This window comes from Schistocerca serialis, chromosome 8 (genome assembly GCF_023864345.2).
Source record: "Schistocerca serialis cubense isolate TAMUIC-IGC-003099 chromosome 8, iqSchSeri2.2, whole genome shotgun sequence".
NCBI classification, from domain to species: domain Eukaryota; kingdom Metazoa; phylum Arthropoda; class Insecta; order Orthoptera; family Acrididae; genus Schistocerca; species Schistocerca serialis.
This window is the reverse complement of record NC_064645.1, coordinates 365,087,544-365,101,944: the sequence shown is the minus strand read 5'-3', so window position 1 is coordinate 365,101,944 and position 14,401 is coordinate 365,087,544. Positions and strand designations below refer to the sequence as shown.

The 14,401-nt window shown below is 38.1% G+C and overlaps 1 protein-coding gene across 1 annotated transcript in view; it reads left to right on the top strand.

Moving 5' to 3' along the window:
• Positions 1-14,401, top strand: part of LOC126417019 (odorant receptor Or1-like) — a 144,138-nt gene that overhangs the window by 80,966 nt on the left and 48,771 nt on the right. Inside the window, exon 4 of the mRNA XM_050084908.1 lies at positions 4,540-4,695. Coding sequence (XP_049940865.1) covers positions 4,540-4,695 — 156 coding nt within the window. The remainder of the gene's footprint in view (positions 1-4,539; positions 4,696-14,401) is intronic.

Below are 14,401 nucleotides of genomic sequence, written 5' to 3'. Positions count from 1 at the left end.
TCCATGGGAGAATAGCAGCCTGCATTGCTGCGAAAGGTGGATATACACTGTACTAGTGCCGACATTGTGCATGCTCTGTTGCCTGTGTCTATGTGCCTGTGGTTCTGTCAGTGTGATCATGTGATGTATCTGACCCCAGGAATGTGTCAATAAAGTTTTCCCTTCCTGGGACAATGAATTCACGGTGTTCTTATTTCAATTTCCAGGAGTGTATGTTAAAAATCCATTGCCAACAAGAAATTTTATAGAGCATTCAAACATCACGAGCCACGAGTACAGTTAGCCACCATGTCGCTTGCCACCACAACTTTGCCACTGCTCCATGAACTTCATGCATACAGATATGTATAAGATCATGGACCAGTTAATTTGTGTGAGTGATTTTAATAATAGTCCAAATGCTATAAATCTGTGTTTGGAATCATATCTTCTATCCTTATCATGAACCTATGCAGGGTCCCCTCCTAAGTGTTTATAGAACCGAGTATCCTGTTTCAACTGAACTATGATTGATTTAAGTGTTCTAAAATTATTATTTATCATGTTAACAGAATCTTCCATCGGTTCTTGGTAGAACAACATTATAATAAATGAAAAGCACCAGTTTGATTTTGTTCTGCAACATTACTTTTATTGTTAACCAGTTTTTGGCTTACAAGGCCATCTTCAGGTATTTACTGAGTATTATCACCACTCACTATCACTACCACTATAATACTCAGTAAATGTCTGAAGATGGTCTTGTAAGCTGAAAACCAGTTAACAGTAAAAGTAATATTGTAGAACAAAAGCAAACTGGTGCTTTTCATTTATTATTATTTATTTTTGTCAAATGTGCAAGGATTAGCAAACATTGAAGTTAAAACTACAAAAGTGAAGTTAGTGAGAATTTTGCTAAAGTACTCTCAGTTTGGTGCAAAGTATCATTTCGCAAAAACACAGTGCTAGATTGTGTAAATGTTACTGCCTAAAATACCTGCTTCACAGGTGATGAAAAAGGCAAATAAGTTAAACTCGTTTGAAACATAATTTAGTCTTGATTACTATCATGAATGATTTCTTTGAAGTTATTTAAGCTCAGTGTTGAATAATTTGCCTTGAAAAGTAAAATATGAACTATCCCCAGTGAAGTCATGAAGTGACTTTGTTTGAATTAATTTTTGCTACTGAAACAACCATAGAATTTGACTAGTGATACTACACCAGTTTATGGGTCCCCATCATATTCTTCATATAATAGAAAGATAATTGGAATATTATTGCTACTGTTGTTGTTGTTGTGGTCTTCAGTCTTGAGACTGGTTTGATGCAGCTCTCCATGCTACTCTATCCTGTGCAAGCTTCTTCATCTCCCAGTACCTACTGCAACCTACATCCTTCTGAATCTGCTTAGTATATTCAGTTCTTGGTCTCCCTCTACGATTTTTACCCTCCACGCTGCCCTCCAATGCTAAATTTGTGATCCCTTGATGCCTCAAAACATGTCCTACCAACCGATCCCTTCTTCTAGGCAAGTTGTGCCACAAACTTCTCTTCTCCCCAATCCTATTCAATACCTCCTCGTTAGTTACGTGATCTACCCACCTTATCTTCAGCATTCTTCTGTAGCACCACATTTCGAAAGCTTCTATTCTCTTCTTGTCCAAACTAGTTATCGTCCATGTTTCACTACCATATATGGCTACACTACATACAAATACTTTCAGAAACGACTTCCTGACATTTAAATCTATACTCGATGTTAACAAATTTCTCTTCTTCAGAAACGCTTTCCTTGCCATTGCCAGTCTACATTTTATATCCTCTCTACTTCGACCATCATCAGTTATTTTTCTCCCTAAATAGCAAAACTCCTTTACTACTTTAAGTGTCTCATTTCCTAACCTAATTCCCTCAGCATCACCCGATTTAATTTGACTACATTCCATTATCCTCGTTTTGCTTTTGTTGATGTTCATCTTATATCCTCCTTTCAAGACACTGTCCATTCCGTTCAACTGCTCTTCCAACTCCTTTGCTGTCTCTGACAGAATTACAATGTCATCGGCGAACCTCAAAGTTTTTATTTCTTCTCCGTGGATTTTAATACCTACTCCAAATTTTTCTTTCGTTTCCTTTACTGCTTGCTCAATATACAGATTGAATAACATCGGGGAGAGGCTACAACCCTGTCTCACTCCTTTCCCAACCACTGCTTCCCTTTCATGCCCCTCGACTCTTATACCTGCCATCTGGTTTCTGTACAAATTGTAAATAGCCTTTTGCTCCCTGTATTTTACCCCTGCCACCTTCAGAATTTGAAAGAGAGTATTCCAGTTAACATTGTCAAAAGCTTTTTCTAAGTCTACAAATGCTAGAAATGTAGGTTTGCCTTTTCTTAATCTTTCTTCTAAGATAAGTCGTAAGGTTAGTATTGCCTCACGTGTTCCAACATTTCTACGGAATCCAAACTGATCTTCCCCGAGGTCCGCTTCTACCAGTTTTTCCATTCGTCTGTAAAGAATTCGCGTTAGTATTTTGCAGCTGTGACTTATTAAACTGATAGTTCGGTAATTTTCACATCTGTCAACACCTGCTTTCTTTGGGATTGGAATTATTATATTCTTCTTGAAATCTGAGGGTATTTCGCCTGTCTCATACATCTTGCTCACCAGATGGTAGAGTTTTGTCAGGACTGGCTCTCCCAAGGCCATCAGTAGTTCTAATGGAATGTTGTCTACTCCCGGGGCCTTGTTTCGACTCAGGTCTTTCAGTGCTCTGTCAAACTCTTCACGCAGTATCTTATCTCCCATTTCGTCTTCATCTACATCCTCTTCCATTTCCATAATATTGTCCTCAAGTACATCGCCCTTGTATAAACCCTGTATATACTCCTTCCACCTTTCTGCCTTCCCTTCTTTGCTTAGAACTGGGTTTCCATCTGAGCTCTTGATATTCATACAAGTGGTTCTCTTGTCTCCAAAGGTCTCTTTAATTTTCCTGTAGGCTGTATCTATCTTACCCCTATTGAGGCAAGCCTCTACATCCTTACATTTGTCCTCTAGCCATCCCTGCTTAGCCATTTTGCACTTCCTGTCGATCTCATTATTGCTGCTAAGGAAAACAAATATAAGCAGAGGGATATGAACTGTGTAATTATTATATTATTTATCGTTATTTGTGGTTTTTACATGTCAGTTAAGTCAGAAGCCACCCATGTTCAAAATTAGTTCTGCACTTCTTGCAGTAACATTTCAGTACTGATTCAAGTAATGATCTTGAGTGTAGCTGTTATTAGTATGAGTTTGGTACATTTTTGCTTTTTATTATTACTGATTTGTGCATTATTGGTAACTGCTGCTACCCACAGCTCAGAGTGCCCTGTGTCTGTTATGGTTATGTTCAGCTACTTGGAGACCATTTGCAGGCATTTGTGGACTTAATGTTCCTAAACAATTATGGAATTTTTATGGATGATGATGTGCTATGTCACTGGGTCACAATTGTTCACAATTGGTTTGAAGAACATCCAGGGCAATTTGAGTGAATGATTTGGCTTCCCAGATGGCCAAACATGAATCCTCTTGAACATTTATGGGATGTAATTGAGCTGTGCATTCATGCATAAAGTCCTGCCCTGGCAATACTTTCACAATTATGGATGGCTATAGAAGCAGTATGGCTCAGTATTTCTGCAGTAAACTTCCAATGACTTTTTGAGTCCATATCATGTTGAGTTGCTGCTACAACAGGCAAAAGGAGGTCCGACATAATATTAGGAGGTATCCAATGACTTTTGTCACTTCAGTGTATTATGGATCTGTGATTTATTATAGAATTTCTAAGAGTTGTAAGTAGCTGTATTTCAGACCATCTTCCACTCCACCATTTCTGGTGCATTTACTGCACACACTGTGCAAGCAACTGCCGTCCAAATCCCCTGTACTGGTTCTACCGTTCCCAGCCATCACTTCCGCTTGCTCGGTCACAGCATGCCAGTCGGTCCTGGGCCTGCCAGCTAGATTTCAGCTGCAGAATCAAATTCATCTCCTACTGATTCTAGTTGGTCAAATAACTTGCCTACATATGCATAACATTACAAACTCGTAACAGAGCTGGAGCCTAAGGATGGATAAATTGGGCTATCTGAGTTAAGGATGCTCCATCTTTTCTGGTGTGTCTGTAATTTGGCACCTTCGCCTGCCTGACCTTGCTATGATGTGAAGTATCTAGCTTGGTGATGCACCCACAAAACTGTGATATCAGCGGATGCTCCGTGTTGAAATTCTGTCTAGCTGTTATGGTTTGACCAGCCTTCATCAGCTTTTTGCACTGCAAGGGAAAGCTTAGGAATTTTACTTGGCTACAGAAAATACATCATTTCAGGGTGCAAAAGTATTCTCTGGTGTTTTGGCGACATGTGCATTTAAAAACTTAATGGACAGTGTATTAAGAAGTATTTTTTAAAAAGTGTTACTTTCTAAGCTTATTACTAAATTTTTTACCCTCAGATATACTGCAGTGGCACAGCTACTATGTAAGATAGTGCACATTTTACAGAGTGAGCGTCTGCCAGCAACTGCATTCAGCAGTGGTTGGCTAGAGGGCAACGTCCGCCTGCGGAGAGCACTGCTGCTGCTGATGCGACGTGCAGCCACTCCACTCCGTATCACTGTGGGCAGAATGTACCCACTCTCCAGGCACACCTATCTGCAGGTCAGGCCACTGGCACATTCACAACAGATAAAAAGTGCCCCTCACCCCATATGCACATTGCTGTCTGTCAGTAGACACCGTAATGCCATAATGTGGTGGATCATGCAACCATATTCATTAGCTTTTAGCCCTCACTGGCCACCCTGATACTTCAATATGAGAGTAAGAAAAGTTTACTTTCACAGTAAATACATGTCACAATGTCCACATGTTTGTAGCTTTGCCCTCTACTTTGTGGTGCTTAACGTTGTTTCATTTAAAGCTGTGTTCAGTTTCTGCAAATGTACCCACATATATATTCCACAAACCAGTGTACAGTGTACTGTAGAGGCTATGTTAAACTGAAAATAGCCAGGCCCTACTGTAGTGGAGAGAAAATGACTAAGTATGTGCCTCCATACATGTCATAACCTCTCTCATCTCTTTCACATAATATGTGTGAAAGATATGTGATAGAAACCGTAATCATTGCACAGTATTTCTCGCTACACTACAAAAATGTCACCTTTTTCCATTAATTCCCATTCAAGTTCCCTAATCATTTCCACTACTATTTTGTATGAGCTTTACAGACCTATTATGACCTTAGCAATGTCTCTCAGTCATTTGACTTCATAAGGACCTCAAATATTACATCAGTACTAAATAAGATGGTCACATTAGTTTCACATAACCAATCTCCTTAAGGGGTGCTCTTCATTTTCACAGAACTGATCAAGAAATTTGTTTTTCATGCATCTGTTTTACAACTGATTTTGTATGTTCATACCGTTTCATATTGCCTTTTAATGTTACCCTTATGTATTTGTGTGATGTGGCATGTTCCAGACATTTACCGCTAGCAATTTAATTAGATACTACTAGATTCTTTCTCATACTTGTTAACATTTATCCATTCATTCATCCACCAATCTATCCATCTAGTCAGTGTCTAGTGACTGCCCAAATGGGGGCATGGAGACAGTGAGTTAACCACTACTGTTGACTGGTCCCTATTGTTTTTTTCTGAGACACTTAAACAGTGTCTCTGTATTTCTGCTAATGTTTTTACAATTGTCCTTTGTACTGCATTTTAAAATGGTTCTTCAAATGGGAAATACACATTGCCTGGTGATTCATAAAAATGTCGCAACTGAAATTTGTGAGCAACTATTAAATAACTAACCAATGACATTACTGTGATTGATAAATTACTAAAGAAATTGTGACCGATTACAAATATTCCAGGCACAATTAGCCAGTCTAGAAGTGTCAGTTTGTGTCTAAAATATTAGTAGTGCTCTGCTTGCACATCAATCTTTTCTTAACTTGTCACAAATATGTATCGCACTAAAGAGAAGGTAATATTATCTCTTTGTTTAGTGCTTAATGATTTTCTGACCATAGTACTTTCAGGTCATCTGTCACTATGGCAATGTATACTCACAACAATAGTACAATAGCATGATTAAAGAAATTGCAGAATCGAGTGATATTCAGCATAATGTATTCACACTTTAAGAGTGAACATTTTCTCACACAACAGCTAATCATCCACACAACTGTTTAACACAGATTTTAGATTGTTATCCATATATTAGTACTTAACATAACTATTTCCTTAATCTCTGCTTGTAACTAATATTACAAAGAGCATCTTATCATTAAAATGCTGATCATATTGGCTGAATTAATTACTTATATGTTGCTGTCTGCAGTTTCATAGATACATAAATTTAACATTAATATTGATAATTTTTACTTTTTGCTACATAAATTTAATTTTAGTCTGCTGTCACCTGCATTTCTTCATTCATACATCATGTTCCATAAATCCAATTAACTCACAATTATGATTATGGAAAATACCTCCATGTTATTCTTATGAGGAAAAAAGCTACTAGGAAGGGGAAAGAAACAGAAATCCAGTGCCCTTCCTCCTACAAATCTCAGCTGCTGTTTTTACCTACTACTTCACACTAAGAATTATTTTATATCAACAAAAATAATCAATTTTTGAAGATAAAAGTGATTGTATAGGTAAAAAAATCTACTCTCCAAGTGACAGCAGAACACACATATAAAAGGTATTACAGTTTGCAAGCTTTCAGAGGTAGTGACTCTTCTGGCAGAAGGGTTGAAGGGAAGGAAGATGAGTGAAGGAAAAAAACTCGTGAGGTTTAGGAAAAAGAGGTAGAGTTTTGAAAAGTCACCCAAAATCCAAAGTCAGGGGAGAATTACCTCATGGATGAGAAGAAAAGACTTTTCTTTTCATCCTGTCTGGCAAATCCCCCCCCCCCTCCCCCCCCCCCCCCCCCCCCCCCCCCCCCCCGCTTGGTGAGTAGATTTTTTTTATCCGTCCACTTACTTGTATAAGAGTTAATGTAGCTTAATTGAGTTTAAAGAAAAATACAGACTTCTTATACAAGGTGTCCCAGAAATGTTGCAACAAACTTCTAGGGGAGGCAGGACACATCATAAGGATTGAGAATTGCACAGGAACCCAGGGGTAAATGGTAGCAGAGTTCGAAGATTGTAATGGAGACAAGAGAGTGATTCGTTTGCAACATTTATTGGACATAATATGTGCACACAATGTACGACATGAATGCAGATCTAATGTTACAACAGATACCTGAAGTTTTGCACTACAAGATGCCATGCATGCTTCACACCAACAGAGTACTGACTGTCGGATGCTCTCAAACACACCAGTAGTTTATTTGATTGTAGCAGCTGTGCAGATGATTCTTGCAATGAGATCCATTCAGACTGCACAAGATCATGGTACATGAGAGATTTCATGGCTCCCCATAGAAAGAAATCAAGGCTTGACAAATCTGTTGAGTGTGGGGCAAGGGAACTGGCCACCATGCACAATCCACTGCTGTGGCAATGACCTGTTCAAATCCCTATGAACAGCTAATCCAAAATCAGCTGGCTCCTCACCATGTTGGAACCACATGCTGTACCTCACATTGTAGGAACATCTTCAAGCAAGCCAGAAAGAATCTGTTCCAGAAAGGTCTGATAATTTGTAGTGGTAAAGCGAGGTGGTAAAAGGTATGGCGCAACTAAGAAATTGCTGATGAAATCCACCCACACATTAACTTTGAATGGATATGCTTCATGGTGCCACACACCATGGGAGTTTTCTGTTGCTTATTATAATGATTGAATACATCATCCCTAGTGAATATGCCTTTATCAGTGAACAACACTTTATCTGGGAAATGCGCATATCAACCACTTTGTTGCAGAAATCACTGTGCAAAATGCACATGTAAAGGATGGTCGACGAGGTGCAATAATTACACTCTTTGGAAATGAAAGGAATATGTGAGAACTCAGTGTACAAAACATCCTTGATGCTGCTACAAGACATTCTTACATCTGAGTCAATGACATGTATGCTGGTGCTTGGACTAGCCCCTATGGCATCCAACACACTTTATTCCCTAACGATGGAATACACCAATTGTGGCATCACCCATACCTGCACAAATTTTGATGCAAGTGTGCAAACAAACCGTAGTGTGATTGATGTCTGCCTGGGAAGTGTTCTCAATAAATGCATCTAGCAGCTTGTCCACTGCAGTCAGCTATTCCATAAATTAAGTGCATGTCTGTGAGCTTACCATTCATATACCGTTCCATGCTCGTCACATGCTGGCTAGGGCTCAAATGAGGAAGTCCTCATGTTCTCCTCCAGCACTCCTAGTGGTGCTCCTCTCCAGTAACCTCATGAACAGCACCACCTAGTGGTGTGTGATAACATTTGCAGCCATGGGTTGCTATGCAATTCCCAATCCTTATGATGTGCAACTCCTTCCCTAGATGTTTGTTCAACGTTTCTGGGAAACACTGTGTAATGAAACAGGTAAAACCCTGTATAATATTGACACTAGTGTTGATAGGAATCTAAATCCTGAGCCTGAATATTGTGATAAATTGTAGAAGGAGTTGCTAATAATATACTCTTTTACTTAGTTTCTGAATATCTGGGGATTTCCGGATATAAAACCCCATAGTGAACTCTAAACAGGGATGCATAATCTATGTGAAAATTATTTTTATTTCTGGTAGTCAGTTTTAAACTTGATTCTAATTTCACTCTTATTATTGACCACAAATACCATTTGGTAGAAAATTTCAACACTGTAAATGATGGCTAAAAAACTCTTCCAAATTTTATCAGAAATAGATAAGAGTTTGTCCTGGATTTTGGTAGGCAATCTTCTCTTTAAAAATTGGAGAATATCTGCTTCAGGCATTCTTTTTCCCAAAAATTCCCTCTTTTAAATATTTCTCTTAATTGTTCTTGAATGCTGTGAAACCAATAGTTTGCCTTGAAAGTGCCCTCCTCCTTTTTTGTATACTGTGTGCATATTGGTAGCTTCTATTGCCCATGGGCTGTATCCCATTGCATGTATCTACTGAAAAATTTTATCCTCTGGCTTTTTGACCAGCTTTCTGGTATAAACCTAGGGAAACATATATTAATTTGGATAAAAGTACTGAACTGCAGAAGATGAAGATGCTATATTTTAACATGTATAAATAAGCTGAGTGACTTGTTTCTGCCTCCAGGACACCATGTATTCAGCAGATCTGATGTCATTGAAAGTAGGACTATTAACATTTACTTATAAGTGGTTGAGTTTAGTTCTCAAGATTTGCACTGCCATATTGCCTGCAATTGGTACTTTCTTTTCAGCTTTTGTACTCCATTCCTTCCTAACAGGTCACATGTTAAACATGACCTTGTTACATGCTGCTTTCAAACTTTTGTTGGCAGATTATTTAACTGAGTTGACACAAGTCTTCACATCACTCAATTCTCCCATATGTAGTCTACACATGTTGTTGTTGATAGATTCTTGAATTGTATCAATTTAGATTTGATGTTCTTGACTTGAATGTCCTGCTCTAAATTAAACATCTAAAATCTTTTTGCTATTTGAACAGTGATCCAGTTGCTGTTTGTAATTTATAAATGCTTTCTCAGCCTCAGTTATCATTTATTATCATGACTTTGCCTTCATTTGCAAAATTTATTGTCATGCTTTGTTATGCCATTTTGTGAATTTTGTGTCAAACAGTCCAGTTCAGTCAATTCAATTCAATTCAGTTCAATTTCTTTATTCATCCGTTAACAATATACACTGAATGGATGTAGTCAATTACAATATAGTTTCTTATATTTAATTTGTTTCAAAAACTTGGATAATAAATACAAATATTTTATGTCAGTATATATAAATAGTATTACTTTTACATATTCAGATATTCTTCAATGTTATGAAAACTATGTGTAAGTAAAAATTGTTTAAGATCTACCTTGAATTTCTGAAATTCTTTAATTTTCCTTACTGTAGAAGGCAATGCACTGAAAAGTATTTTGGGCTGGTAGTTTACACTTTTTTGGTACAGCACTCCTTTGTGGGTGTGTCTGTGAAAATTCTCTCTCTTCCTTGTCTCATGGTTATGAACCTGATTATTTAATGCGACAATTCCTTGTGAGTTTTCAGAAATCACACACATTCATAAATGTATAAGATAGGATGACTCATTATTTTAAATTCTTTAAATATTTCCCTGCATGATGCTCTGCAGGGAACCCCTTTCATTAATGTAATAGCCCTTTTTTGAAGTTTGAAAGCTTGTTTTGCCATACCTGTATTTCCCCAGAAGATCACACCATGTCTGAGCAAACTGTTCATATAAATATAATAATCACACAGCAATGATTCAGTGTTGCAACATTCCCGAAGCATTCTTCGCACATAGCAGCATTTACTTAGTTTTTTATTCAAAACTTCTATATGCTTTCCTCATCTCAAGTGCTCATCCACCCATTTACCTAGGAATTTTGTGTATGGAGCGTGTGCAATAACTCAGCTTTTACTCTCAGGGTGTATAAGGGGACAAGGAAAAAAAAAATTCTCCGATTATTCCCGGATATCCCGTTTAAAAAATATGCTTTTTCCCGGGCGACAATACACTTTTTCTGTGCTAAGTGACAGTGGGTTTTCCGTAGATTTTCCCTCGGAACTGTAAAACTTATCAATCCTTTGAATGGTTAACGTTTTATACAATCGCATAGAACTTCCCGGAAAAAAAAGAAAAGACAGAACAAAGAAGTTTTGGAGTGACTTTTAATAAAAAAAATTAAAAAAGAAGTTTTGGAAAGACCTTTGATTTGCAGCAACATATACGTTACATATTTTCGTATTACGAAAGTATAAATTCGAATTGCACCAAACACAGCGCGTTAGTTTTCGGAGCGTTGAAACCGAGGTTGCGATGTCCTTTTGTAACCGAGTCATATCTCAAGCCACGAGATCTCGTCAGCCGATGACAGCAGCTATTCAGAGCATAGGACACGTGTTATAGTCAGCCAATAGCAAGATCACTGGTTACATTGCGCGAACACGCAAGAGGAAAAGTTAACGGTTTACATTAATGTACACAGTACCTTATATCTACAAGAAAAGCTAAGCTTTCACATATAATGTTAGTCTCTAAGATAAACACGCTACAACAAAAGCTAAGCTTTCACACGTAATATTGGTCTTTTTTTGCGTGTGTTATACTTTAAGACACATCACACAAGTGTGCCAGTAAATTTAAAATTATGACATAAATGTCTGGGTTCCAAATTCTTGTAAGTGGCTGGTCCTCAAATTGTTGGCAGTTTCGAACGCTCTGTGATTTAGATATCCATCCCACTTTCTCACACGTAAAATAATTCATATTGCGTAAAAAGAAATTTACTTTGAAAGTAACGCTTTTCTAACTACCATTCACAATACTATCCGGAGACTGTTAGAAATAGGTTCGATTTACCAGTTGCCAGAGAGCGCCAGAAAACGCATTATTGTGCGTGTGCAACTGCAGTGGTGTAGGAAGCCCGAAGTTCGTGTGTAATAAAGCACTGAGCTTACATTACAGCTAGACTTGGCCACTGTTTCTATGTTTCGATACAGTGTATCGATACGTGGTACTGTTTCAGTGTTTCGGAACGGCTACGGTTCACTGTTTCGAAACAGTGTTGTTTCATTCCACCCCTGTCTCGGATAACTGGACCAGATTCGGTCTCGAGCCAGACACAGAAACTGTATCATTGTTTCTGAATAAGGCTGTTTCAGTCCACCAGTGCTTGGAACGGATTAATTGTATCGAAACAGTGATGTTTCATTCCCCTCTGTGTCGGACGAGATTCGGGCTCGGCACAGGTACTGAAACACATTTAACATACCACTTCATGAAACACTTTCAAGAGTGTCAAAATCTTTTTGACAAGCAATAGCATGAAGCTTAAGATATCCGAAAATAAAGCTTCGTTTCTAGCTGACCGTCATATTCCGAAATGGCGTAACATCTGCTTTATAAACACTAACCAAGCAATAAAACAACGCATACTATTCACATTCAAAATAATAAATATGTGAAAATCATTCAGTTAAATTACACTTTTTGATAACATACGCTTCTCTGTTCATGTACAGCAATCATATTAAGAAACGTAAGTAAGCCTACAACATTTCGAATAAAAAAGGCGTAGAGGGACAGTTATTAGACATACACATAAATTTGATGTAGGTATAATTGCAAGAAATCTGTTTCACATCACTGATGGTGTAATGGTGAACGGGAAGGACTAGGAAGCATGGTGAATTTATAGTAACGGTTCGAAACACCTTGAAAGACAAAATTTTTTCTGTTATATTTTGTTATTTATTCGAATTATTTGGCGTTATTTGTGAGTCTATAGTCACTGTGCCTATTATCCTCAATGATTCCCTTGTGTGCATGGAAATTAGCAGGATGGGTATATTACCCATACTAACGGAATGTGGGAATCCCAGTAGCATATCCGTTGTTTCTGCAGTTTGCTCCCACCTCCAGTTCCGTTCGTGGTGGCTCTTCTGTCTTCAGCTATGGCTGTCCTCAGCCAATTGAAAAATATGAAAGTCACACGACACAAAAGCAGCGCATTTGCTGCAGAAAACGAAACTGCCAAGACGCCTAAGTGATAATTTCATACTTTCTGCGATATGATTAGCGCTCTCGCACCTCATTTGTGTTTATGTGGACATACTTATACAGTAGACAGTCAAGATGATAAAATGTGTAGGTTTACAAAACACAAACTGTTTCACTGTTTCGAAACATTACACTGTACTGTTTCATTTGTTTCGAAACAGTTACATGTTTCAGTTTGCCAATCTCTACATTACACCAGAAAAGAAACAGTGCATCAGAGGATACTCCAAAGAGCATCGGAATTTCGTAAAGCATACTTGAAGTGCAAATTGGCTTTTTCCAGATTCAGAATGAAGTAGGTCCCATCTGATATTAAGCTTTTCAGTGCGGTTTTTGGGATGTAAATTTTCTTGGAGTACCAGTACTCTACGATCTCATTTTTGGTTCTTCATTATGGCATAAGGCAATATATGGCAGAAGATGATAACGCGCACTTGAAATTGCATTTTAAATTCAGCGACCAGTTGGAACTAGCCAATACTGTAGAATGAAACACTTCGTTTCAAATAAAATGATTGCCTCGGCGGAAAATTAATAAAGCCAAATTTCTTTAGAAAACTTGCAAAAATAACTTCACTGTTCTGCAAGGCGATTAATACTTGACTGCTGCTAACTTGGAAATAAAATAAAATCAGAAAACTTAAATTAATAATATATTTTTGCCCTCCGTAATTATGTAAATGTATTTTAATTCACTTGATAGCTCCCGGCCACAGAAATCCGTTTTGTTTTCATTTGACGTGGGAGCTGTACACGAAGAGAAGCAGCGAAAACATCGTAAACGGGTCACGTGGAGGTTAACCCCTCCCCACTACAATTCAGACAACTCTGTGCAAGCGTGAATCTGGCAGCTAGAGCGCGCGAGAAAAATTTTTCTCGTTTGCATCTGGCTGCTTGCTGCTACTACAGCCAAACTTCAAGTAGCGGGAGAAGGTACTGCTTAATACGCGAGTCAAATGCGCATGCGCAACAGACCGCTGGCAATTGGTCAAACGAACCTAATGTGAACAATTGTGACGTCTTGCTGATAGCAAGCAGTTTATTGTTACGAAGAATTACCGTCTGCGCCCTACGGCCTTTGACATATTTCTGCTATTTGCAGACGCTTGTGCGTGCACGGTTTTTTGTTGTTGTAAACTGCACATTTCTTTTGCCACTAAAGTTTTATTTTTTTCCCTCTCGTTTATATTTTATTGCTGCAGTATCATTCTCCAGTAGCAGGATACAATAACATTCTTTGCTAGAGAATCAGTTCTGCAGTCAAAATTACAAAAATTTAACTGAAAGCTAAAACAATGAAAAATTCCCAGAATTCCGAAAAATTCCCGGTTTTCTCCCGGATGAAAAAATTCCCGGTTGTCCCAGGTCCGGGTCGTATACACCCTGACTCTTCTTCTAGCTTTACTTTTAATATTACTGAAATTCATCAGTACCATTTTATTCTTATTTGTGATCAAAGCATTATCACTAAACCATTTTCTTGTCTCAATTATTGTCCTAGAGACACTCTACTGTAGATCATCATCAGTGAATCCTTTTATAAAAATGCTAGTTTCATCAGCGAACATCACCGTTTCTGCAACTGTCAGATGGTTGGCAAATCGTTTATGTACACCAAGATGAATAGTGGGCCTAATATGGATCCCTGGGGCATTCCATAGCTAGTTTTTTTGAAATC